Here is a 27,058-nt window from a genome sequence, read left to right on the forward strand (position 1 = left end):
CTGTTTTTCTTGTGAGGAAGTGAAGGTGGTTGAAAGGGGAAGGCAGTTGTCATTTTTTGTGCAGATGCTGATTTTTTTTCTTTTTTTTTAAGGCAATTTCCGACACATCCCACCGTGTCAGAAGCGAAACAGGCAAGCCCTACCTGTTGGGTCAAAGGCCACCGTCCGATACTGGATCGGTGGGCTGTAGGGCCCTGGACCTACACTGGTGTGTGCACGTATTTTCACATCATAGGCCGAGTTGGGTTTGAGACTGTTGAGCACGTAGCTGGATAGAGTGGGGGGCAGGCGGAGTTCCCGGAGAGTGCCACTGGCACCGGCTTCCTTGTAAGCCAGTGTGTACTCTGTAATGGCCCCGTTCCTCTCTGCCAGCACCGGTGGTGACCAGGACAACTGCACAGAGCAGCAGGTGATGTTGGAGCCTTCGTTTATTTGAGGGTAACCCTCCGGCGTGTTCTCGGGCACACTGAGCTCCACCACGACCTCCTCTCCAAAACCCCCCCTGCTCTTGGCAGAGATTTTGAAGAGGTAGGTGGCGCCACGGTGGATGTTACCCACAGAGTACTGGCGTTCCTGGGGGGCAAATTCGAGCGTGGCCAGGGGCGAGACATCCTCCCGGCCAAACTGAAGCCGGTAACCCTGCAGGTCCATGCCGCTGGTCAGATCTGGGGGGTCCCAGCGGACCACGGCGGATGTCTCAGAATCCTGAGCCACTGACAGGTAGGGCGGTCCAGGCACTGCGGAGGGTTAAAAAAGCAGAAGAAGAAGAAAAAAAACGGAATAAAACAAAGCACAAGAAAACTGAGTTCATCTGTATATGTGCTACTGAGGCCATGTGAGGACCTGTTATTTTTCTGAAGGTTCAGCCAGACATGTCAATAAGTAATAACAGGGCTAGCAGAAAAAAGAGGCACTGGCTTTATTGTGGAAAATATGAGCGCTTCCTTATGCCAACAGCACTTCTTTTGTGTTAGAAAAATAATCTGCCTCACATTCTTTCACACATACTTGAATAAAAACAGCTCAGATCTGAGGCCTGGGCAGGAACAGTAAAAGTAAATTGAGTCCACAAAGCAAACCCAAAGATTTTGTTTTTTATCTATCAGTTGATATTACAAACACTGCAGTCACCTCACCACAACTTTCTGCAGTCATGAGAAGACAAGAAGGTTTTCAAAGCCCTCTAAATTCTCAGGTGATTGCTGTACGCATTACAATTTCATGAAACTACATTCCAGCTCTGACTGAATTTATTTCTGTGCTGCAAAGCATCACTTAAACTTTCAACGGGGAAAAAGTGCCTCTCTTCCAGCTTCGAGAGTCATCTCCCCCTGTAAAATAGATGAGCTATGATGCTTGGGGTCTAGACACCATTCTTCATGGTGGCCCAGTTCTCTGGCGGTTGCAGATGACACACACACTGCTCTACCTCCCATTTATAGTCCCCATAAGTGTAATGGAGACTGCAGCAGATACAGGAAATCCCTTACTTCCCAAGTCCCCTGTGAAGCTTTGTTAGGTGGATGAGCATTGCGGAAACAAGCTTAAGTCCCATTTACCTGTTAAAAGAGATTATATTCTGATTCACTCACGTACAGTACGTCACCCCTTCTTCAGGGATATGAGAAAAGGGAACGCTGTCTAGGAGGATAACTGGAATAAATGAAGGCGATAGCAAAGGTACACACACACACACACACACACACACACACACACACACACACACACACACACACACACACACACACACAAACCCAGCTGTTCACTGGTACAGTTTTATAATTTTACTGTTACAGTGTTACAAGATTGACTGGACTAATAATTAAACAGCGAGTGTTATTAATAAGCAAACGTGTGGGATGTTGTGCACTGGTGTGTACAATGTACACCATCTTCTGTGCAAGTCTTACAGAGTGCATTTACTTGTGGACATAGATCATTATCGTTTTAATTGTGTACTGTAGATAATACTTGCTGCGTGCACATGCAGATTAAATTGAATGTTTATGCAAGAGTTCTGTCATTTTGATATTTTGGGCTGCACATGTGTTTTTTTGTGCAGCCGTGTGTGTGTGTGTGTGTGTGTGTGTGCATGTACTTATATGTTCATGCATTTGTGTAAGACTTTCTACATATTTTCATTCACATGTCTATTTGTGTTTGTGTGTAATGATGGTATGTGTGTGCATATTGGTTTAATTGTATCTGTGTGATCTTTACATGTGTGTGTGTGAGATGACTTGGGTTCCTGCTCTGCTGCCAGCCCTGGCCACTACAGTCATTCCTGCAACAAAGAGAGCTATTTGGCCCCTCGCTGAGCACAGCCCAATCTTGAGAAGCTAAATATTAGTCTGGTGCCACAGCACTCTCATTGGAACCATATATGTGTGTGTGTGTGTGTGTGTGTGTGTGTGTGTGTGTGTGTGTGTGTGTGTGTGTGTGTGTGTGTACATGTTCAGACAGTCCATCTTCAAATGTGCAAACACACAACTCTTGCTTCCATTAAATGAACATACCCGCGTGTACGCACACACAAGCAAACACACAGACACACACACACACGTACCCTGCCCGTATTCTTCATTTCCGTTTGCTAATGGTCCTCTTTTTGAAGATCGTCAGAGTGAGGGGTAGAGGGATGAAGTGCTTGTATTTGTGGTGTGTGTGTGTTGGGGTGGGGTGGGGGCGACTGGTGGTGAGTGAACTGAGCCTTAGCAGTAATGGAAATACGGGGGCGCCGAGTGTTGGGTGAGACGAATGCTGCTAATACTTCTCGGTGAGCAAACTACAGCTCAGCCTTGCATCATTTAAAAGCCCACTCGGCCTTCATGCTTGCTGCTAATAAAGGAAATGGAAGTGGAAATGATCGCCTTTGGGTGAGTTTATATGTGTGTGTGTGTGTGTGTGGCTTTTGTTTGTGTGTGTAGGTTTGTATGTATGCGAATGTGTACCGCGTGCCTGGGCTTTAAGCTAGACATGACACATTGGCACGCAATGTGCCGGTTAACTTCTCTGAAACTTACATTGTCCACAAAACAATTTCCTTCCAACCTCAGAAAACTTAAGAGAATTCTTGGGTAAAAGGATGATGGTTACTGAGCCAGCAGATTGGTGGGGTGTGGGGTGCGGGGGTGGGTGGGATGATCAAGGGGACAGGGGACAGGGGACAAGGACCAATCTGCTGTGAAGAGGGAAAAGCAGAGGTCTGAGTGTGCGGTTGTGCATTTCAGTATGCATGCACAAGGCAGCAATGATCATAGTGACTTGATTGCTGGTCTCCTCTCCTTCTCTCTCCTTATTTTTTTTTACTTCCTATCATTCTCTCCTCTACCCCCTCCCCCCCTCCCTTTCTCCTCCCACCTCTCGTTCACTGTCCCTTACAGGGTCAGCTGTGGTTCAATCCCCCCCAGTGGGCCTACAGGCACGTTTCCCATCAGGCCACTGCATGAATGGCATGTTGTTGACACACACTCGTCTGATTGGAGGAGAGAGAGAGAGAGAGAGAGAGTGCTCATGTTTCCTCCTCATTTCCTCTCAATCTCTGCTATACATCTCTCTCTCACACACACACACACACACACACACACACACACACACACACACACACACACAAACACCACATTTTCCCCTCACTTCCATCCCTGTGTTGCATTGGCTTACACTAACACAGCACAAAAATGCACAAAGGTCTCAGTCTAAATACACTAAGCTATTTACTTGTGTGTATTTTGTGTATGTGTGTGCACACACTTGTGTTTGAGTCCTTAGTGAGAGATTAATAACAGTTGACCTTCAAATACGCCACTTGATTGACCTGTAGCTATAGCCTACAGCGAGTCACAGAGGGGGTTAAAATGTACATGAGGTGATGGTGGTGTGTTGTGTGTAGATGTGCGATGGCTTGGACCTCCAAGACTGCAAGATCAGGCCCCTTAAAAAGCTCCTCTGTAGCAATTTATACCCAAGCAATATTGGCAATGTCCAGAGGCATGGTGTGTGTTTTTGTGTCTGTGCTGGTGGTTTGGTGGGATATGTGTGCTTGTGTGTGTTGGTGTGTATGTGTATGTATGAGTCGGGATGTGGGGAGTTCAATGCAGGCCAACAGTGGAGGGCAAACTTAATTGAAACGCGCGCCCTGTATATATAGACACTTTCACATACGCACGCACGCGCACAAATTTTGCTCCTGTAATGAAATATAGTCTTGGCCAACAGGCATGCAGGAGATATGAGGCCTTTTTCTTTGACAGGTAAGGTATTTGATGAAGCTATCATTCCCCTATTTTCATGTTCCCCCTCCCCTTCACTCTGCTCCCAGTCCATTAGAGGGAAACGGCACCCAGCAAACTGCCCTGCAAAATTCAGAAGGCTCATTTACAGAGAGGGAGCCATTAGGAGAGCAAATGTCCCACTTAGTCCTTGTGTCACTGACCGGAAGGGATTAGGAGAGGTGGAGGGAGAGAGTGGGAGTGAAAAATAGGAAAAGGCTGAGAGGTCTTGGGTCATTATGTTTTGTGTGGGGCAAAATGACAATTAGATGCAGGAAGTTAAATATGCAAGAGTGGGGTAGTGGTGCGGTGTCATGAGTCAGTTTTCTGTAATCACCGATGAAATGAGCACTCCCCATTAATCAAGATCCTCTGTAGGCATAAAAGAAAAGCCTGCTTGGGACCGTGTGGCTGCCGGGAGGATATGGTTTGAAGCTGGCTCGTGAGAAGCTTGTTTATGGCATGTCTGACTCTATGTCAACTCTGACTCACATAAAATAATGACTGAACTATGCAGGACTTCCATCCAGTGCTTAATGTGTAAATCAGGAGGTCTTGGAACTCAGAGAGTGTGATGTTGCAGATAAGTTGGGGGGGGGGGGGGTCACGCAACGCATCAGAAAATCCACAGTGTCTAGAGCACATCTGACACCTACAAGTGCTAGCTGTTAAAACTAAACAAAACTGGGGTGTATGGTAGCGTAGCGGTCTATTCTGTTGCCTACCAACACAGGGATCGGTGGTTCGAATCCCCGTGTTACCTCCGGCTTGGTTGGGTGTCCCTACAGACATAATTGGTCGTGTCTGCGGGTGGGAAGCCAGATGTGGGTATGTGCCCTGGTCGCTGCACTAGTGCCTCCTCTGGTCAGTCGGGGTGCCTGTTCAGGGGAGAGGGGGAACTGGGGGGGATGGCATGATCCTCCCATGTGCTACGTCCCCCTGGTGAAACTCTTCACTGTCAGGTGAAAAGAAGTGGCGGGCGACTCCACATGTATTGGAGGAGGCATGTTTCATATAGTTTGGGGTATGGCGCAGTGATTCATTGCTCATTGGTTAGCCCTGCACCCACAGAGTCTGTATTATTTGTGGAACAGAGAGGGGTTTGTTTTTTTTTTGGTCATAAGAACAATAAGTTTTCCTCCGCAGCTTTCAAATAGTTCAGAAACAAACTGTTTGGTCAATAAAAATGTGGTCTTTTAAATTAGCTAGTTGTGATACGTGTCTACTTTTTCCAATTGCTGACCTTGTTTTAACCTTAACTTTTCTCAAGCAAAGACATTTCAGGGAAAAGTTTGCCTTACCTGCATCGCACAAATAGCTGTGACATCCGACTTTGAGTTCAAATCAAATACTGAGAGATTCTCTCTGATACTTTCTAATTCACTAAACTACAATGGAGGCTTGTTGGGATGTCTGGAGCATAAAAAGGCTGCCATTTGTTGTGATGTTGTCTGTATTGTTGGGCCTTTATGTTTAGTAAAAAGAAAACGGCTACGTCATACTTGGTGAGCGTACTTTTTTGCTGTAAGTGCTCTCGTTTGCTAAAAAAAAAAATTAAAAAAAATGAAAGCTCCCTTGTGTAAAATTAATTTTTTTTTTTGTAGTTTCGAAGGACTTTCCACCAGTCTTGTCCTTTCCTAGTCTTAGTCTTTATGTGCGTATAAATGGAGACGGAACACTTCAAATATGTTTTTTTTTAATCAACGGACGAAAGAAAAACATTTTAATTTTGTCAAAGCAATCTCTCTGAGAAACTGGCCGAGTCCAAACTGCGACAACATCCAAATGGTAAACTTGCCATGTTCCCCTATCATAGCCAGACACCCATTAGAAGGAGGGGGGGGGCTTTTGGGCTGTAGCACCCCCCCTTGTGGTGGCTGAAGGCTGACGCAGCTTACACTCAGCAGTAACCGTAAACTTTTAAAAATCTAAACAAAAAAAATTAAAACCATGAATTATGTGTTGAATGGGATTAGACAAGAGTTGTAGGGATGACCCGCGCCCACACATTCAAGCAATAATGGTGAACAACAGCAAGCAAAAAAAAGAAAATCAGATTTTTTTTCTTGTAACGCTGTTTAAAAAAAAAACAACACACACAAAAAAAATGAATGTTAACAATATTAATGTTACCGAGGATGACAAGGGTGAAAACAACTGGCTTAACAACCAGCTTCACTGTGTAACGGCTTACATTAATTAATCGTTACATTAAGCAAGTTAAGTTTCTAGATCCAAATGTGAACCACAAAAATATCTTGTCATTGGGTGAATTAGTTTGTGAAAAAAATGGTAATTAAGTTTGCATTAATTAGAAGTGCTTCATCTTTTGTTTATGAGTAGCTTATAGCAGCCCGCCTAGTGAGTGGCTGCGATGTGCAATGCGCTATACAGTAAAAAAAACAAAAAAAATACAATGACCACTCGTTTTACATTCAGTTGGCAGCCCATCCATCCATCCATCCATTAGCCAAGCTGCTTTTCCAAATCGGGGTCGCGGGGATGCTGGAGCCTATCCCAGCAGTCATTGGGTAGCAGGCGGGGAGAAACCCTAGACAGGCCATCAGTCCATCACAGGGCGACACACACACAAACACATTCACACTTAGGGACAATTTAGTATGGCCGACTCACCTGACCTACATATCTTTGGACTGTGGGAGGAAAGTGGAACACCCGGAAGAAACCCGCGCAGACACAGGGAGAACAGGCAAACTCCACACAGAGGATGACCTGGGATGACCCCCATGGTTGGACAACCCCTGGGTTTGAACCCAGGACCTTCTTGCTGTGAGGCGACCGCACTATCCATTGTGCCACCATGCCTCCACAGTAATGATTAGTATAACAACAGAGTTGGCAGTTGGCAGCCCCCCCTACTTAAACCATCTTCCCTTGCACATGCAGACACCCCATTTTTTGGCATTTAGCCGATGCTATTATCAAACGTAACTTACAATGTGCCAGCAGATAGGGGGGGCTTGGTGTCTTGCTTTAGGGTCAAAGGATTCAATTGGGAATATAAAGCCCTCTAAATCTGTAGCTGTGATTTAGGCCTATACAAATAAACTTGACTAAACCTGGCCTGCTGGATAAGGAAAGTCAGTCTGAACAATGGACCATCCTGGCAGCCCGACGCCCTGTGTGACACTTCATAATAAGAGGAAAAGCTCTCTCTACCTCTCTGGAATGGGCCACTGAATCCTCTGTTTTTCATTCCTCCACATCCCTGCCCTTATTTATTTATCTCCACCTCTTGGCGTGAGCCATTTCTCTGCACTTTAATAATAAAAAAGGAGAGGCTTTTCCTTTGGGGCATGAATGAAGTCAGTAAGACTGGCATATCAGTCAGTGGGCAGTGACAGTGGGAAGAAGAGTGACAGCACTTGCTCTAGCCCCTTTGGCAATGTCCTGCTCTGACACCTGCAATAGGCATACCTGCCAGGATCCGTACTTTTCACGGAGGAGTGAGCACATTTGCTTGTCTGTGTACTGTATGTGTGCATTTGTGTATATTTAACAGAGGATGAGATTGAAGGAAAGGTTTTGTCGTGTGTTTATCAGTGTCTGTTGCACTGTGTGTGTAGTGTATGAACCGCATGCATGCCTTTGCAGATAAGTGTGTGTACCGCAAGCTTTATAAGTGCACTAACTCTCTGACGGCCCCTGAAGCAGACTGGCATCGACACTCGCACAAAAGAGCACTCCTATCTTGGCTCAGACACCTCAGATTTTCTAAAAGCAGGCTTTCACACCTCCCTCAGTCAGCCTCACCGGTTTAGATCATGTTTACGGTAGCTAAGCTGCTCGATTCCAAAGAAGCTCAAACGCCCTGGTTAAACTGGTGTGCCCACTGGTGGTAGGCTGGTAGCTAGTGAAAAAATCGAGAATGACAAGGTTTTGCAGTATGTAGGCATTAGTCTCCAGTATGCCAACCTTATAACTCAAACGAATCAGCCCCTAGGGGTTCAAAAATGGTCAAAATCTAAGAAAAATCAGAAACTTTCATCCTTTAATGCCCAATTTGTGATTAGTTTCTGGAATGTGAAGGGAATGATAAACACATCCCTGACTGAAGGTGAACTTTAACGCTGGCTGACTGAATCATTTGTCAATCCTAATATACAATCTAATGGTTTCCAGCACCGTAGCTCTACAAGAAGTTTTGAAAAAAGATATTTCTGCAGAAGTTTGACACTCATTATTTCAAAAAATAAAGACGAGCAAACATCGCATGATGACTTTGATAAGCTTTCATGAAAAAATACAAAGGGCTATACTTTGATGTTGGCAATCATTTCCTTGGAGGTGTCTGTTTTGTGGTGTTTTTGTTCTTCACGTCATTTATCTTCTGTTTAAGATTTTTTTGTTGTTGGCATTTTCCACCTTTATGTAATAGCGATAGTAGAGAGAGACAGGAAAGGCAGGGGACAGAGAGGGGATGACATGCAGCAAGGGGCCCAGGCCGGATTCGAACCCAGGCCGCTGCGGTAAGGACTCAGCCTTATGTGGTACACATTTACACACTCGATGAGGTGAGCCACTGGGGCGCCCCCACATGATTTATCTTAAAAGTGAAATTCTATTCGTTATAAAACAACAAAAAACAAAGACAGAATGCTACCAATTTGATTCCCCCTAACTGATTGGAAAAATATAAGTTGGTGAGGCGAAAGAGAGGAACACTTTGAGCAAAGCAATCGAAATGCAGACGCACAACCCATTGGTAGTCCAATGGTAGTGGTTAGTGGCCCAACAGCACAAGACCATGTAATACTGGGCAGCTGCCATTTGGAAATTTGTGCCATTTGCAGGAGGTACTGCGTGTACTCAGTCAGCTTTCCCCATATTAATAATGATTTAAATCAACAAATTAATTAGTTAACAAAATACTGACCTGCCCCTTTGGTCACCACCTGTTTGGGTTTGCTTCGCGCTCCATCTCCCTTGGTGGTGTATGCTGCCACCGTGATGGAGTAGGTGGTGTCTGGCTTGAGCCCTCCAATCACCATTTCCTATAGGGAAAACAGGAAGGAGGCGGGAACAAGACACGAAAGTCTCAAAATTAATCTTGGAAACTTAAACTTTGGTCAGTTTTAATGCATCTACGCTGTTTTCCACATAGAATGTCTAACTTGTGCCCTTTATTAATTCTTGTGACTTTTGGCATGCTTTAAATTTGTCTTAATTTCTTCAGGCTTTGGGAGCTGCCTAAGTTATGGCAAGTCTTCGGGGGAAAGTATGGAGCGTGTAAACATAAAGGTGTTCTCTCATCTCTTTAGCAACTCACCTACAACACCATCCAACAACTTAACAATGGGATGATTGCATAATGCATGGGTCTTGCCCCGTTACTGGGAATTTTGACTTCAACCATTAACCTTCTTTGAGTCCTTTTCAAAGAGGAGCTTAGGATCAATTCTAATGAATCTTTCAGGAGAGCATGTCTAATCAAATGGGGAGAGTTTGTAATGAGCTAGTTGGCAAAGAGATGGGAGAGGTCAGTGAAGATAAATGAGCTATAAGTACCGTCTCACTATCGAAACAGTTTATAAGTCATGCAAATACCTATAGGGTTCAGAATTTGAATTTAAAATGCTGGTGGAACTGTTAAAATAAGATTTGAAAAAAAAGGTGATGTAATGTCAAAGCCGTTTGAGATTTCAAGGGTCACTCAAAGAATCAAACTATGATAAACCACGGTAACATCAGTTTCATGTCAGTTATAGTTATAACAATAGAAATGACTAGATATAAAGGGGCATGAACTGGTGGGAACATTTAACTTCAATAGCAGTTCTATGTATCTATGGAGCCAGCAACCAAAATTTGGCTTGTAAACAGCAACGACAGAGCAAAGTAATGTTTAATGGATATAAAATGAAATTTAAAAAAAATCACCAATAACATAGCATGAGATGTTACATACAATTTAGCAACACACAGCACGACACAGGCAGCACTGAGCATTCCAGTCACAAAGGGCTAGTGGGTGTTGCATCAGCTGTCATTTTGTCTGCTGCTATGCTATTTAGCATTAGCAACTGCCCCCTTTTTTGGGTGACACTGTGGGGCTAACAATAGCAACCACAAAGGCCTTGCTGACCAAAGAACGGAGGTAAGGCCTTTGAGCTACATCTTTTTTTCATCAAAACACACTGAATATGGAGAAGGGTGATGTAAAGCTGCGAATCCAGCCAGCCTGATGCAATACCCGCTTTTTTCATTCCCTAAACGCAACACAAAGCACTCAGCCGAAACTCAGGCGTACTCACATATTCAGCCGTATCGTCCGTTTCCCACTAAACCCCACCCGCCAAAAGGGAGAGTGCGCAGGAGAAAGCATTTTTTTTTAAAAAGAGAGGGAGAGAGAAAGACAAAAGGAGAGGGAAGAAACAGGAGCATGAGAGAAGCCACGATCGAGGAGAGAGGTGAGTGGCGGAGGAGCGCAGATAGTGGCAGAAGCAGGCCACTTTGTGGTTGTGGTGGAGTGGTCAGAACAGATAGGAAGACTTTTTTGCTTTTGTTAGGTGGAGCAGCTGAGATGAGTCTGAAAGGTGTATAGGCGTATGAAGAGGGGCCTTGTGCCTCCTGTTACAGTGCAACTCATAATGACGCCTCATTAAAAGTTTGTTATCAAAAGTTTAAAGACCAAAGTTGAAATGCCAATATTTTCAAATATCACTCGTTATTCTAATCATCATACATTTTGTACTGTCTGTTTTTACTGGGAAAAAAAATATCTCAGCCCATGTTTTTTTCCAGTACTAATGATGTCATCAGACACCCTCATTTACACACAGCCAATGAGATCAAATCATAAAGGCACGAAGCCCTGCCCACACTTACCAACCAACCCTTCCTTGTACTTGTCACGCAAAGGCCAGCTCATGAATATTAATAAGAACTAGAGCGTTCCCTCACAGAGACAATTGAGAAAATTTTCGGAAAAAGGTTTAAAAAACCCCACAATATTAGTCATTTACAAATTAAAAAAAAACATGTTGTTGAATATTCTATTATATTTTATTCAAGGTTTTTGGGTACAAAGAGTTAAATCTGATTATCGATTTCGGTCCGACTTTAAAAGTCGGAATGGCTAGAGCCAGTAAGGACCTCGCTATAACGCTAATGCAGTCCTTATCCATTCAACGGAGAGCTTTACTTTAGGCATACGTAAAAAAACAAACAAAACAAAAACAGCATCTCCGGGACCATATTTCTTTAGATGATGTTCCCCGCGACCCTGAGAGTAGGATAAGCGGTTCAGATAATGGATGGATGGATGGATGTTCTCCATCATATATGATCAATCGGAGGACACAATAATATTTGTTTCATCTGCTGTCAAGAGCAGTTTTGGCCTTTCAATTTTGCCAGAGCCTTAGTTGCTTGTGGTGTTTTAAGCTTTAGGCTTATATTATTACAGACATTTTAATCACTAGAAAAAAGTGTTTTCTTTATACCTAAAACATCGATGTGATGGGTGGGATTTGGCTAGGATGGACACTTAATTGATATTGACGAGATAGATTTGGACATTCTTTCCATAAATATGCTGTATTGAAGACAGCTGTTATCTTCTGTTTTTTACCCTTTTTTGCTTCAAGGCTGTGATTTCCATTTGGATGATTGCCGCTGTGTACAAAAAGCACATCTTGGCTGGCTTCATTTAACATTGTTTTGACAGAAGTTTTGTAAAAAGAAATGAAAAATAAAAAAGAAAGACCATTATAGAGGTCCCCATTATAATTTGAGCTGTCAGTGCAGGCTGATATTTTTGGGTGAAATGCTTTCATGCCATTTCCCTTCTTTCCCAGGTATAGAATACAGTAATATGCACACCTTTTTTCCCTTTGTGCTTGATACAAGCGGCACAAACACACATTTTGTGGCAGAGGTTGCCATAAAGTAAGGGTCTAGACATTCCTAATAAAAGGTATGGAGGCAAGAGAGACAGGATGGGCTGAGTGAAGTTTTGATTACAGTTCTTGTTGCCGGGTGAGGTGGAAAGAATATTGCAGCGATATGAAATAAAATCAACAGGGAAAAGCCTTCAGATCACTTCCTATGCCTCTGTAATTTCAAACAATATTTGGAAAGTTTTGGTGCAGCAAAACAACAGCCAGGGCAAAGTAAGCGTGCTGTAATTTGCATAGGTAAAAAGGTTTCAGCAAATACATTTGAAATGGAACTATCATTGTTGTACGCATCACTTTATATCAGTGTTATTTCAACTCACTTAACGGGTAAAACCTACTTGATTTACAACCAAGAAAAAAAGTATAGGGCAACAGAGAAAACACATTGTAAGGCATATAATAAATGTGCAAACTTGTGAGAAAAAGAAGAAAGTGCATCTTCACACTACAGCGGAATTCTAGTGTTCTCTATTAATAAATCTGACATCATCTGAGATTATAATTGATTATGGATTGGTGTGTGATTTTTTTTGACCCCCCCCCCCTTTTTCTCTCCAATTGTATCCGGCTAATTACCCCACTCTTCCGAGCTGTCCCGGTCACTGCTCCACCCCCTCTGCCGATCCAGAGAGGGCTGCAGACTACCACATGCCTCCTCCAATACATGTGGAGTCACAAGCCACTTCTTTTCACCTGACAGTGAGGACTTTTGCCAGCGGGACGTAGCGTGTGGGAGGCTCACACTATTACCCCCAGTTCCCCCCCCACCCCGAACAGGCACCGCGACCGACCAGAAGGAGGTGCTAGTGCAGTGACCAGGACACATACCTACATTCAGCTTCCCACCTGCAGTCACGGCCAATTGTGTCTGTAGGGACGCCCGACCAAGCCGGTGGTAACGCGGGGATTTGAACCAGTGATCCCCATGTCGGTAGGCAACGGAATAGATGCCACCCGGACACCCCGGTGTGTGATTCTTACGGTGCATGTGAGACAGTCATACCTGGGCGTCAGCCAGCATGACGTCCTTGATGAGGGGCAGGCCGCGCGACTCGCCATTCTCCACACGGACGTAATGGACCTGGTAGCCACGGATCTGGCCGTGCTGTTTGCCAGGTGTCAGGGAGCGCCACATCACCTTGACTGCTGTGGAGTTGAGTACCTCAACTTCCACCCGCCTCGGAGGAGCCCCGGGAACTGTGGGTAAATAAAAAAAAAAAACAAAGTTGGGGAATGTTAGAGGTCAGTCACTTTATGTCTGCTGTTAGGCACAGTGAGTTTAACCATTGGGTTCTCTTTTTTTAGAGTATCTACGAATGTTCAGTTCTCATCCCTAAATCTTGATTATTTGCATTTCATGGTCATTGTGGTGACATAGGAAAAAATCCATCCATTACCCAAGCCACTTATCCCAACCGGAGTCGTGGGATGCTGGAGCCTATCCCAGCAGTCATTGGGCGGCAGGCGGGGAGACAGCCTGGACAGGCCACCACATAGCCCCCCCCCCCCACACACACACACACACACACACACACATTCATCCCTAGGGACAATTTAGTATGGCCAATTCACCTGACCGACATGTCTTTGGGAGGAAACCCACGCAGAGAACATGCAAACTCCACACACCGGATGACCCAGGACAGCCCCCAAGGTTGGACTATCCCGGGGCTCGAACCCAGGACCTTCTTGCTGTGAGGCGATCGCACTAACCACTGCGCCACCGTGACACAGGGAAAAAAAACACTGTATTACATGGTTTCAAATGGTTTTACCTTTTGTTGGGGTATTAATTCCTTTGACCCTTGCACTTCTTACCAATGGTTTCTTGTGTAGTAGGTGATCTAAGAACTTAAGCTTATTTCTACTGCTGCTTTCATTGTAAGCTCTGGGATGACAAACAGCGTCAGCCAAATCCCTTCAATGTAAATGGCTTGTTACAGAAACCAAAGTGATCACACATCCGTCTCCTTACTTGTCATTTTGTGTATTTATAATCATCTTCCCATGTACCCTATGGCTCTTTGTTGTATGCTGTTTTTTTTCCCCTCACCCCATTCAGTTGTGTCTTCACAACCACTGTGATTTTTGTTCTTTAGAGAGGCGATGTTTTCATGAGCACCCTTGGTTTTCTTTATCTCACCTGAACAGTCTTGTTTTGTTTTTTTTTGTTTTTTTTTGTGGCAGTGTGGCATGCAGTAGTAAACTATACACTGCAAAAAAAAAGAAGAAGCTTAGTCAAGGATTATGTTGTGTATCCAAAATTATGACGCTTATTCCAGGACATTTTGTCAAATTTTGTTGGATTTGCAGATATGTTTTCAATATACGGCTTAATTTATTTCAGAATGAAAAGAGCATGAAACAAAGAATTGCATGCTTTAAATCTCATAGCATGCCTGAAGGAAATTTACTTACTATGTCCTGCAAAAATATAAAACATTATCCTGATTTTTTTTAATTCATTCTCAAGCTAGCATACTATCAACCAGTGCAGTGTGATAATTTCCCTAAAATTACCCAGAAATAACCCCTATAGGTCTGATGCAAAATTCAATCCCCTAGCAAGATTATCATTTGATGTACTGTTGCTGCAGTAATAAATGGAAGTGTAGGGTGTGCCTGACATCGGTGTAGGGTGCCAAGTTGCACTAAATATGACGACAGCTTCATAAACTATAACTGTTTAAAAGAGCTACATACATAGGGTTATTTTATTTATCAAAAACAGCAAACATGCATTCATCACTGAGAGTTTTTAAGTAGAACCCCACTCGTCTCCTGTCAGATCACTGAACATGCCTTGCTCAAGGGCAACTTTGTTGCAGGTGCTGAGGAAAGGGAGAGTATTCCTCAATTAACTTTCTTTCAAAGATTTTTTTTTTACCCAACAAGTTAATTATTTCCAATGGCAAGTTCTTCTTACAAGCTCATTTCTCTACCCTTTATTGCTGTGGCCTCCCACATAATGAGACATGGTTTTTGCGCTTGGATGGCCTTATGACTGTTTACAGGACTGTTGCACAGTAGGCAACTATAAAAGTTTAAAGAGGTAGAGGGAATATATGTGTCAACATTTCTATAAATTACATGTGGACATGGGTGTGTATAATAGTGACTTACTGCATCACCACATCTCTTGAACGCTTTACACAATTATGTCCATGTCCTGTCATCCCTGTGCAACACGTTAACATGCACAGTGTCCTTTCTGAGCTCTTGATATGTCTCTGGGTTCATTTCACCCCACAAAACCTTGTGTAATCTTATCACACCGAGCCAATAAGGTTTGGTCTCGTTCTGATTATGAGTGGGGTTTGCTGCTTCACAAACATGTCTATTATATGAGCCAACACTTGTAATCTCTCGTTAGAAGTAAATACCGCGGAAAACACAATTATTGATAAAGTTACATGCAACCATGCTGGCAAAACTTCATCTACACTGGCAATCTTTTTTAAGTGCTCCAGTAAGATAGATAGATGGCTAGATAGATACTTAAATGTCCTAAAAAAGATTTGTTTTCACCCTTTGTACAGAGCCCCACATACAGTGACTACATGTACACATACTATACATACCATATTGTATACGTAGAAGACAATACATCCATCCACCCATCCATTCAGTGACTTTAGTGTTTAGTATAGTGTAACAAATTTCCACTCCACAATTTTTTTTTATTTTCCACCTTTTTCTCCCCGATTGTACTTGGCCAATTACCCCACTCTTCCAAGCCGTCCCGGTTGTTGCTCCACCCCCCTCTGCTGATCCGGGGAAGGCCGTAGACTACCACATGCTTCCTCCGACGTATGTGGAGTCGCCAGTTGCTTCTTTTCACCTGACAGTGAGGAGTTTCACCGGGGGGACGTGGCGCGTGGGAGGATCACGCTATTCCCCCCCAGTTCCTCCTCCTCCTCCCCCCCTGAACAGGTGCCCCGACCATCCAGAGGAAGCACTAGTGCATCGACCAGGACACATACCCACATCCGGCTTCTCACCTGCAGACACGGCCAATTGTGTCTGTAGGGACGCCCGACCAAGCCGGAGGTAACACAGGGATTTGAACCACCGATCCCTGTGTTGGTAGGCAATGGAATAGACTGCTACGCTACCTGGACACCCCGGCTCTGCATAACTTTTGACTGCCACAATTTTGATTGTGATGATGACAGCTAAAAGGATGACATCAGAATCAGAATAATTTATTCATCCCCGGGGGGAAACAAAATGTCACTACCGTCTTCATCGGTGCGGCAAACCAGGAGCTCGCTCTCCGGGCCTGGCCCGATCTCGGTGAAAGCGGCCACCGTGATCCGGTACTGGGTCCACTTCTCTAGCCGCTGCAGCAGCACCTGCTCTTCGGTGGCAGGCACCGTCGGCTCCTCCGCGGGCTCCCCACCTACGCCAGTTTCCAACGGACCCCCCACCACCTGGTAGCGCACTGTGTACCCCGCCAGGGCACCGTTCTGGCTCTCCACAGGCGGGGGGCGCCAACTTACCAGCAGGGTGGTGGAGCTGGAGCTGCTGCACTTAATGTCTTGAGGGGGGGCTGAGGGCTCTGGTCAGGTGGAGAGGACAGGTAGGAAGGGAGGGAGGAAGGAGGGGTCGAGGAGGAGGAGGAGGAGGAAGGGGGAGCAAAAGGGAGGGGGTGAAAAACAAAAAAACAAAAAGATGGGAGAGATAAAGGAAATGATAAAAGGAAAAGTCCAAACTCAAAATGAAAAACAATAACTTAATGGAACAAAATTTTATAAAACAGAAAGAAAAAGAATGCAAAAAGGTCATCGAAAAAAATTAAAATTAAAAAAAAGATGACTGTCAGGCAAATGCCAATGTAAAACCATAAAAGCACAATGAATCAGACGTGTGTAATAATGAACCAAGATGGTTACTCTTGGATCCTATTCTAAAATCAAAGATCAGGGACCGCGTCTGTATTTTACTGTTGATACTGGTGTTATGTTCTATTTGTTATATATCTAAAGGTATAAATTAAAGCTTTAAGATGTTTAACTCTTACAAAAAAAAATATATTTTTTTAAATCTCTCTTACAAACCTAATCTGCCCTAAACAAGTTAGTGCCGTGGAAATCAACTGAGTGTGGTCTGGTCCACTTCAGATAACCAGAGGGCATGTGTAATTTCAACACACAACACTCAACAGTGAAACTCGGGTGCGTAATGCAACGCTCTTTCCTCCACTGAGAGAAGAAGACATTGATTTTTCAGATGTTTTTACTACTGAATTCAGAATCTGAGATAGACGTCCAAAATGTTGTAGCAGTACCCAGCCTCACTTGGGACTAAGTGCTGTTTATCAACCATGCACAGGGAGATAAGGGAGACTGCTGTATGTCCGATACTGGCTGGTTAACCTCGGGCTTTTTGGACACATTCAATCGGATCTAGGTTCTCTAGTGATTGTTTGTTTGAACTTGTGTGGAGCACCACAGGACAATACAGACAGCTATATGTAGCTCTGTGCACAGCAAAGAGGCAGGCCCGAGTATAGCGAGCCAGCTTTACTGTTTGCTATTAAGCAAAAATGCCACTGCAGAAACTGAACATCGCACATCTGGCACTGAATCAGGAGAATAAAAGCAAACTCTCAAAAAAATATATGCACGTTTAAAATGTGCAAAATAGAAAAAATACCCCCCCCCAATTGTTTTTGGTGCTGAAACTAAGATGCTACATATTATTTCAAAGTACGAGTAAGCTGCAAAGAAGTAAGGTTTGACTTTCTTGATTTGCAGTCGCACAAAAGCTTTTCAGCATGGTGGCTTTTTTATATATATATTTTTTTTATGTGTGAAGTACTTCGCCCAAAACATATTAAAACCTACACATCTGTGAACTCCCTAAATCAAACCCAAAGCTTCTCCCTTCTAATCTGCAGCAGGCTGTAACAGCTTGTGCTGTGTGAGCCGTGATAAAATGTTTCACTTCTCATCCAGAGTTTGGCATTATACGGATAAAAGGACACGTATTGGAATATTTCTATTCAAGCCGGGTTCCCTCTATCTCTTCCCAAAGTGCTCTCGTGGCAAGAATAATTTTCTTCCATCTTAGGGCCGTCTAGTCCAGTTCATTATTACATTCTCGTTTATTTTGTCAAGAAATAATACAGCAACAATTGAAATCATAAAAAAGAAGGAAAAAATGCATTCCACAGACATAAAAAAAAAAAATCAGGGACAGGGCACAAAATGAAACCCATGGAAACAACAAAATGTGGTGTTTATTAATTCCAAAACACGGTCTGGGAAATTATATCATGACCTGAGGAGGGGTGCTGGGAAATGAATTGCTCTGTGGCCCGGGTGAGTCAAAAAGAAAGAACCACACAACAACTGTTAAGGTTCAAATGACAACTCATAAGAAACCATGAAAAACAAACAGGATACTCGGCGCCAATGGAAAATAAGGACGTCTTTAAAGAAAAAGTGAAAGAAAAAAAAAAGGATCACAAGTACTATCTGCATTATACGTACCTGGCTCCCACAAATACTAACTTTTTAAAGACTTTCTTACCACCAGCACCTGCATACGAAGCGTGCCTGCTTCGTAGCCAGCCAACGATAACGCTTTCCCTCCCAGACAGTGTGTACGTAACTACAGATTCAAAGTCAGATCGGTAACTGGTTGATGAAATCTTCACAATGAATCATTCTTCAGCTTTTTTTTTTTCTTTCTTAACTACATTTTTAGGGGGGACAAGGCTTTATGGGAGGGAGAGAGTTGGCGCTGTGCTGTAACCAGGACTGCTTTATTCTGCGGTATCTCTGGGCCGGAGGGTCCACAAGACTAAGAGAGGGGATCGACTCCAGTGATGCTCGCCACTTGTGCACTTGACTGAGTACAGACATTTTTTTTTTTAACAATTTATTCAAATAAATCCCATTTCGGAGCCCTGGGCCTGTGTGTTGCGCTGAGGTTCATCGCCGTTTTGAAGATGTCGAGACAAAAGAAAATGTGTAAGTGAGTTGAAATGCTGTGCTCTTGAATTCATAAAAGGTGAATGATACTATTCTGACTACAATACTACTTTGGGGAAAACAAGTTATGGGACTAAATGTTCCAGCACACCGCAAATAAGAAAGGACCCACAGCCACAGCCTCCAAACCGCACTCTGTGTCCAATGGGCTTATTTGCTTAAGGTCTTACTGGATTTTGAGCCTTTCAGCTTCTTTTCCTCCACTCATATTGTATTTGCAAACTCCCCACGTCAAGATGATTGCTCAGTTCTCCATCTTTGTGGAGCGGAAGAGGACTATGAATCTGACAGGGGCCGAGCTATCGCGCTGCACAGGCCTCCTCACGCCTGATAAGAGCTTATGCTGGGCCGGGGCACAGCTTTAGTAAACTGCATATCCCATAAAGGCCAGTGGTGGGATTATGTACACTAGAACTATATCACAACAAAAGAAGAAACTCAGCTGACGCTTCACTTCGGGGTCTTTTGGAGCTACTCTTAAAAGAATTTCTGAATGCTATTTGACAAATAATTAGTCATGTCTGCATTCACATCCCTCTGTTTGACTTTTAAGTCTGTTCTGATGTGACTGGGAACTCTGGACACAAAGACAGCCATGTTTAATGCCACCGGCACACCTAATCTTTATGACTACCTTATGACGAAAGCCAGTTTAAAGGTGCCGGTTTTAATGGATATATTGTGTGAAGCCACTGAGAAACTGATAAGGTACATAGGCCATAACTATTGGGGTGGCATGGCTCAGAAGGTAGAGCGGGTCGTCTAGTAATCAGAAGGTCGCTGGTTCAATACAACGGCTCCTGCAGAAAGCGTGTCCAAGTGTCCTTGAGCAAGACACTGAACCCCTAACTGCTCCTGATGAGCAGGTTGGCACCTTGCAGGGCAGCCTCCACCATCAGTGTATGAATGTGTGTGTGAATGGGTGAATGTGAGGCGCACACTGTAAAGCGCTTTAAGCGGTCGATAGACTAGAAAAGCGCTATATAAAATGCAGTCCATTTACCATTTATTACCCTTGTGTCAGCTCTTACACTGACACAGATTAACAATGCTTTTTAATATCAGAGCACAAATACGTGGATGCGTTTGCCTTGTATTTTCACCATCAACGTTGAATGACAACATGTTCATATTTATGAATCATTAAAGGCATTTAATCTGCCTTGATACCAAATGGCTGTGCTTGTGCTCTGTGCAAATATTCCAATTTATCTAAAAACCTCCCGCAATTACAGTAAGTGGGGGGGCTAAACTGCTTGTTTGGCTAAATACAGGGGATTTAGGATCTGCCACTTTAATTTGTGAGATAACACTCGACGGGCCACTGGCAGCTACTAGGTATAATCTGAATGTGTAACAAAGCCTGACATTCCAGGGGCCTGGCCCGTAGCTCATCGGCAAGCGTGAAATGAATTCTGACGCTATGAAATGGGATTCTTATCTGCCACTCTAGGGCACTGTAGTCCTGAATGCACAGCCTCTCAATACACCCATCCTCAGGGTCCACCTCGGGTACCATTACCACACCTTGCAATGTGGCAACTACGAGATGGACACTGGGAAATACCCCACCTCTCTGGTTGTGGACCCGGCACGGCCACGTCTGAATGGACTCACAAAAGCTTGTCTTTCAACTTGGTCTGACAAGAGCGGCATATCCCATGAGGCACTGCTTTGAAATGGGGCCCACTGTTGCCAATTAAACCCGGTGACAAAATTATCCTCATCCAACAGTAATAGGGACCAAGAGTCTCATAAAAAAAATGATGAGACACTCTTGTGTTGAAAAAGTTATTTGAAACAACACTTTAAAAAAAACAACTAAAGAAGCTTGGGAGAGGATGAATATCCTGAATAAAATTACTTTTTGTTGTGACTTTCCGAAGGTTTCCGGCATAGTGGTACCCATGACAAAAGCCCCTTGTATGATGCCGCAAGGACTTAACACAAATTTTAACGCTCTGCAAACATTTTGCACCAAAGCTATAGGACAACAAAGCAAACAAGGAATTCATATTGGCTGTCTTTCTTTTCACACTGTAGCAAAGGGGTCCAGTCTGCCAGATAATGCAAGAAGTTCAATCCTGATTTGAATTTTTTTTTTCTAGTTCAGGCTCAAAGAATAGATGGTGCTAACAATGCTAAGGTTAAGGGTTTGACACCTTTAGGGTTTGTCCATACCAATCACGTGTACCCTCACTGTAAGATTATTTGGTTAAAAGACAATCTGCATACATAAAAATATGGCTTTTTTCTCATGTTTCGTTCATTTTTTTAAATGCTGGGCTTAATATGCATCATTTTTTGTTTTTTTTGTTCTCTGTGGAGTACAAACTGGGTTGATAAAAAGTGTTTTGTAAATAAATCTCACTTGGTCTGAAATTCTCAATGGTTATCATATTCTTTGTGTCTCCAGTTCCAGTTGTCTTTCCCTGTATATCATTAATCTTCAAATATAACAGAGTTTCGTGCAGCCGGCCTAGTCATGCAGCTTCCCTGTTATTGTCTAGTGTGTGTGAGAGTGTGCAGATGTGTGGAAGGATATTCAAGTGTGTGTGGTGTGTGGTGTATGTGTGTGTGTGTGTGAGTGAGAGAGAGAGAGAGAGAGAGAGAGAGAGAGAGAGAGAGAGAGAGAGAGAGAGAGAGATGAGAGAGAAGTGAGAGAGAGAGAGAGAGAGAGAGAGAGAGAGAGAGAGAGAGAGAGAGAGAGAGAGAGAGAGAGAGAGAGAGAGAGAGAGAGAGAGAGAGAGAGAGAGAGAGAGAGAGAGAGAGAGAGAAGCAATCCCACGCCAGTCCAATGAGGTGTGTTTTTTTTAATGAGTGTATGGCAGTAGCACACCAAGGTAATTGGATTCTTAGCTGAAAGAGGCTGAATTTTTTTTGGGGGGGGGCTTATGGACAAAGGATGCAGTCAAATGCTTCTGCAAAAGCATCATTAAACATTTACTACTGCATAGATTACACATGGAATTTAAACCACACACACGCATATGCATGTACAATTTTGACCAATCTACTTCAAAGTTCATCAGTATAGACTGAAAATGGCTTCGTGTTCCAAGGAAGCAAACGTTTTATAACAGGCTTAGGTTTATGTGCCAGTTTGTGCTATGTTTTTCTTGAACACAACATTGCTGATGTTCTCCGGTAAGGGTGGCAATTTCCAATGACTATGCTGCACATGCACAGAGAACACTTATCCAAACTATACATGTCTCCAAGTGCTTCACTGGCTCACCAAGAGGTCTGGTGATGCTACTATTCCTGACAAGTATTAGGTCCAAAAAAAAAAAAGATATTTGACATGAGGATTTCATCGCTTCACATATGATAACCGCTCACACTATTCGTTAGTTCTCTGCTCAGGGTTTTCAGAGACAGATGTTGCTGACTGAACCGATAATCGGCTGTGGTCAATGTGTCAGGTCATTGCTAGGGTTTATTGGCAGAGTGGAGCCCCTGTACCAAACATAATCACTTACCTCAAAAGCATCCACTCAAAAGCATCCAAAAGATCAAGTTATGATTGTGTTGTACAGAGTTGTACTGTGTGGTGACAATGATTTAGCTATATCTGTAGCTGTATATATCGCTGTAGCTCCTTGTAGCTGCTGTGGTTTGTTGGGTTTCTGCAGAAACCCAACAGAGAGAGGAGAGTAGTGGCAAGCTACTGTTTGGAGGGATATTTAGGAAACAATTTTTCAGAAAAACCCAGAAACTAATGAAAATAAAAGAATAAATAAATAAAGATTCAACTAAAAACATTTTTTTTCTTCAGAAGACTCAAAGAAAAAGGAGGAGGGCACAAATCAGGCAAGGTGATGTCAAGCCATTCCAAGGAGAGCTTTTGTTCCATTTCACCAATGAACAAGTGGAAGAGAGAGAGTGAAAGGTTGAAAAACCAATGAGAGGATAGAGGAGTGTAGCTGATCCAGTCCGCTTGCAGCTTACCTTCCCCAGAAAACAATGCAAAAAAAAAGATAAAAGAAAGGGAAGGGGTCTCACAAACACAGATCTACAGGTGGTGATGTGCACATACACACTTGAGAGAACGCCGACAACGGACATGGGGTTGGATGGACATATAACAGAGGAAGTAGGTTCATGCCTGGGGTGATCAGAGACCAAGGGTGCAGGGTAGATTCTCAACAGCACCCCCAGTGGGCAGGAGGGAGTGTTGCATGCAACTGGCGCTCTCCTCAGTGACTCTGCACTGTCTGTGAAGCCCCCCCCCCCCCCCCCCACCACCACCACCACCACCACAACCGAAACAGCAAGAACAAAAGCAAGTGTGAAGTGGTTGTCCCAAAGCCCCCCACATCCCAGAGGTGGGGGCACAGCAAACAAGTTGCACTAGTAGAAACAGAAAATGTGTTAAAAGATGTCCCCTCGCTCTGCCATGGCTTTCTTGTGTCCAAACTCAGCTGCAACCTCTCAAATTTAACACGGGGCAGCCATTTTGACAATGAAGGTATGCATGTTGCTACAAGAACAATTACTCAAGTCTTCCAAGATATTTTTTCCACAGTCTCCGATTTTCTATAGTCCATATACTATTAACCTAAATGGGACTATAGGTATGTGCATTCACAACGGCTAGCACAGATTTACCCATAATTCTCATAAACCCATCTGTGTTATCTATATTCTACAGTGGTAACATCTGGAGCCTATACACACAATGGCACAGTTAATTTTTACGTTACGTAAGCCCACAGGAACTAGGGAGACCATGCATTTGATATACTGTTAGCTCAACAGTCCCTGAACTAGTACTGGATATTTGATTGGTTAAGCTGTTTGGTTAAAGGCTAGCTTACTCCCCCTGCTTCTCCTACTGTGCACTATGATGTCTCTTTTATTTTCAACTGTCTCTCTTAATTAATTCGTTTCCCCTGCCTTTTGTAGAATAAGACGTTAGTGCCGCACTGGTCCTGAGAATACCTTTGGAGGCTGCTGATGGGAGGGCTTTACTGTCAAGCTTTAACGTCTTCTGCCCGTCCTCAAACCCCACACCCCCCACCCGAGCACAGCTCAGCAGAAAGCCATGGCAGTCACACAAGAGAAATGACATTTTTTGTGTCTCTGTCACGTGGGAAAAAGGTGAACTTGCTGTTGACAAAAAGTAAAGCAAACATGAACAGGAGTGAAAAGGAAATAAAGAAACTGCAAAGACTGTCATTCAAATAGATTTGATTTCTCTGACGATATGCTGGGTACACTCATTATGTAGTTGGCATTGGAGTTAGGATAGAAAATAAGCAAATTAAAGAGGAATAATAGTTTTGAAAAAAATGCCACAGTCTAAAAACAATGATGGCAGTTTAAATTTAACCTCTACTCTCCACAAACAAATAGTTAAATTGTGTAAATTTCATCTTTCTATGAGTTAAAAAACAAACAATAACCGTTAGGTCATCAAAACAAAATAAATACCAATTAAGTTAAAAAAAAATGACTGTGCCACAGTATTTAAGTAAGCTTTCAGCAACACAGCGGTCAAGGGAGGAAGTTGTACTGTTGTGCATTTCTTAATCAGCTTTGAACCCTGAGTATGTCTGAGCAAAACACAGTCATAGTTCAAAGGTGATGATAAAGTCAACATCAGAGTAAAACAAGGCAACAGCATTAAGTCGAGAGGAAAATTAACGTCAATTTCAATATATTTCACAATTCACAAAAAATCATCCTGAGACACAACTGTTTGATTGCCTAAAACCATCTCCCATCCCAACCACAAAGCCCACAAAGAGAATATGAGAGGAGAGTGAACGAAGGGCTACATACTGGCTTGCAAGGTCTTCTGGGATATGTCATTGGTGAAGGCTCCAACGCCTCTGCTAGAGATGGCCGCCAGAGAGAAGTAGTATGCTGTGTTTGGACGGAGACCCTCCACAATATAGGAAGATGATGGCCCAAATATTTTCTTTATCTGTTGCAGAGGAAAATGGCATTTAGGCCTTTTCGAGTGCCATCAAGGCCCAAGAATGTGCTAGCTTCCTCTCCCAACCTAAACATTACAAAAGCTTATTTCATTTGTCACCACATTTTGAACTAGAGAGGATGATTAAAAAGTGAAATTGGCTGGTGTAGCTTCTCTTTGCTAATCATTTAAACTTGTACTGAGAGTCTGCAATCATGCCTGTCATCACACACTCCTCAATACAGATACTTTGTTTGTGTCCATCCATCCATTATCAAAGCCGCTTATCCGAATTCGGGGTCGCGGGATACTGGAGCCTATCCCAGCAGTCACTGGGCGGCAGGCAGGGAGACACCCTGGATGGGCCGCCGGTCCATCACAGGGCCAACACACACCTAGGGACAACTTAGTATGGCCGATTAACCTGACCTTCATGTCTTTGGACTGTGGGAGGAAACCAGAGCACCTGGAGGAAATCCATAGCAGACACGGGGAGAACATGCAACCTCCACACAGAGGACGACACGGGACAACCCCCATGGTTGGACAACCCCGGGGTTTGATACCCAGGATCTTCTTGCTGTGAGGCGACCACGCTAACCACTGTGCCACTTTGCTCTTTTTTTGTGTGAAAACAAAATTTTAACATTCATGTCTTCATCAAGGAGTATGGGGATCTTACCTGGTTGCCAAAAGTGTCCTCTTTGTAACGGAGTTCATAGTTAATAATTCCTTCCTTTTCGTAGGCAGGATCCCAGGTCAGCTCGATACTGGTGTCTGAGACAGCTCCAACCTGAAACTTAGCTGGCTGGCCAGGAACTTCAAATCACAAGAAGACAGAAAGAAGACAGGTTTCAAATGCAGAAACACAAGCTCTTCCCAGTTCTTTTTGGGATAAATACATTTTCAGCTTTACATTGGAGCATTTAGCTGCTTCTTGGACTTAGAGCAATACACAGTGAGTACAAGTAATGGAATGTATTTTTCAATTAATTAATTAAGTTTTTAACTGTAATGAAATAAAATGCACATGTTCCTTACATGCTCACTTTTAGTGTACATATAAATGAATAAATGTAAGCAAGATACTTTTACTGTTATTGAAAATATTGATACAACAATCAAAGCTACGCTGTAAATCATAATTCAACATGTCCATGTTATCTTATGGTTTCAACTGCTACATTTTTGAAAAAAGGCTTTATTTAAGCTCATATTTGGGAAACAAGTCCCACAATGAAACAGTTTTAGGGTAAATTTCAGATTATGCTACATGCGTAATACTCTTGTCATATGATATGACAGATGAATTCACATATAAATATTTATATATTTGTTGTTTATTAATGTGTTTTAAAAATTGCAGGATCTACTGCTATATTTAACTGCCATGCGCTTACTTTAATTCTCATCTGTTTCCATCTAATTTGTTTCTGCTCCAGCAGTAAATAGAGCTAACTTGTTTAGTGTCCTGACCAAAGATGAAAACAATATTTTCACATCCTTGTTGCTCCTTAATGCTATGATCAAGTCAATCAAACCAGCTATGAGAGATGAACCTTTACCTCCTTGCAGCACTTTAACATGGATGGGTTCTGAAAAGGGTCCATCGCCCACAGAAGTGAAAGCCAGGACTTTGATTGTGTAGGTCTCTGAGGCCACCAGGTTCTGGATGGTGGTGATAATGCTGTCCTGGACATTGTGGATCTGCCATTGGCTCATGGGCTGAGAGTCATCCATGGTGTAGTACACCCGGTAACCCTTGATTTGCCCATTGGGCTCCTCCGGCTCCTCCATCGCACCATCATAGTGTTCTGGGATATGATCCCGGGCCTGGATATTCCGCGGGGGGCTGGCAGGGGCTTGCTCGCCCGTCCGAGTCTCCACTGGCTCACTGGGGGGGCCCTGGCCTATCGTGTTGAAGGCCGAGACACGGATCTCGTA

At 43.4% G+C, this 27,058-nt stretch overlaps 1 protein-coding gene across 1 annotated transcript in view; it reads right to left on the reverse strand.

Moving 5' to 3' along the window:
- Positions 1-27,058, reverse strand: part of ptprsa (protein tyrosine phosphatase receptor type Sa) — a 207,745-nt gene that overhangs the window by 67,874 nt on the left and 112,813 nt on the right. The window contains 10 exon segments of the mRNA XM_056276854.1: positions 144-737; positions 9,166-9,283; positions 10,544-10,570; positions 13,194-13,387; positions 16,431-16,751; positions 24,979-25,123; positions 25,797-25,933; positions 26,680-26,907; positions 26,910-26,940; positions 26,942-27,052. Coding sequence (XP_056132829.1) covers positions 144-737; positions 9,166-9,283; positions 10,544-10,570; positions 13,194-13,387; positions 16,431-16,751; positions 24,979-25,123; positions 25,797-25,933; positions 26,680-26,907; positions 26,910-26,940; positions 26,942-27,052 — 1,906 coding nt within the window.

Source organism: Lampris incognitus, chromosome 3 (assembly GCF_029633865.1).
Source record: "Lampris incognitus isolate fLamInc1 chromosome 3, fLamInc1.hap2, whole genome shotgun sequence".
Classification (NCBI taxonomy): domain Eukaryota; kingdom Metazoa; phylum Chordata; class Actinopteri; order Lampriformes; family Lampridae; genus Lampris; species Lampris incognitus.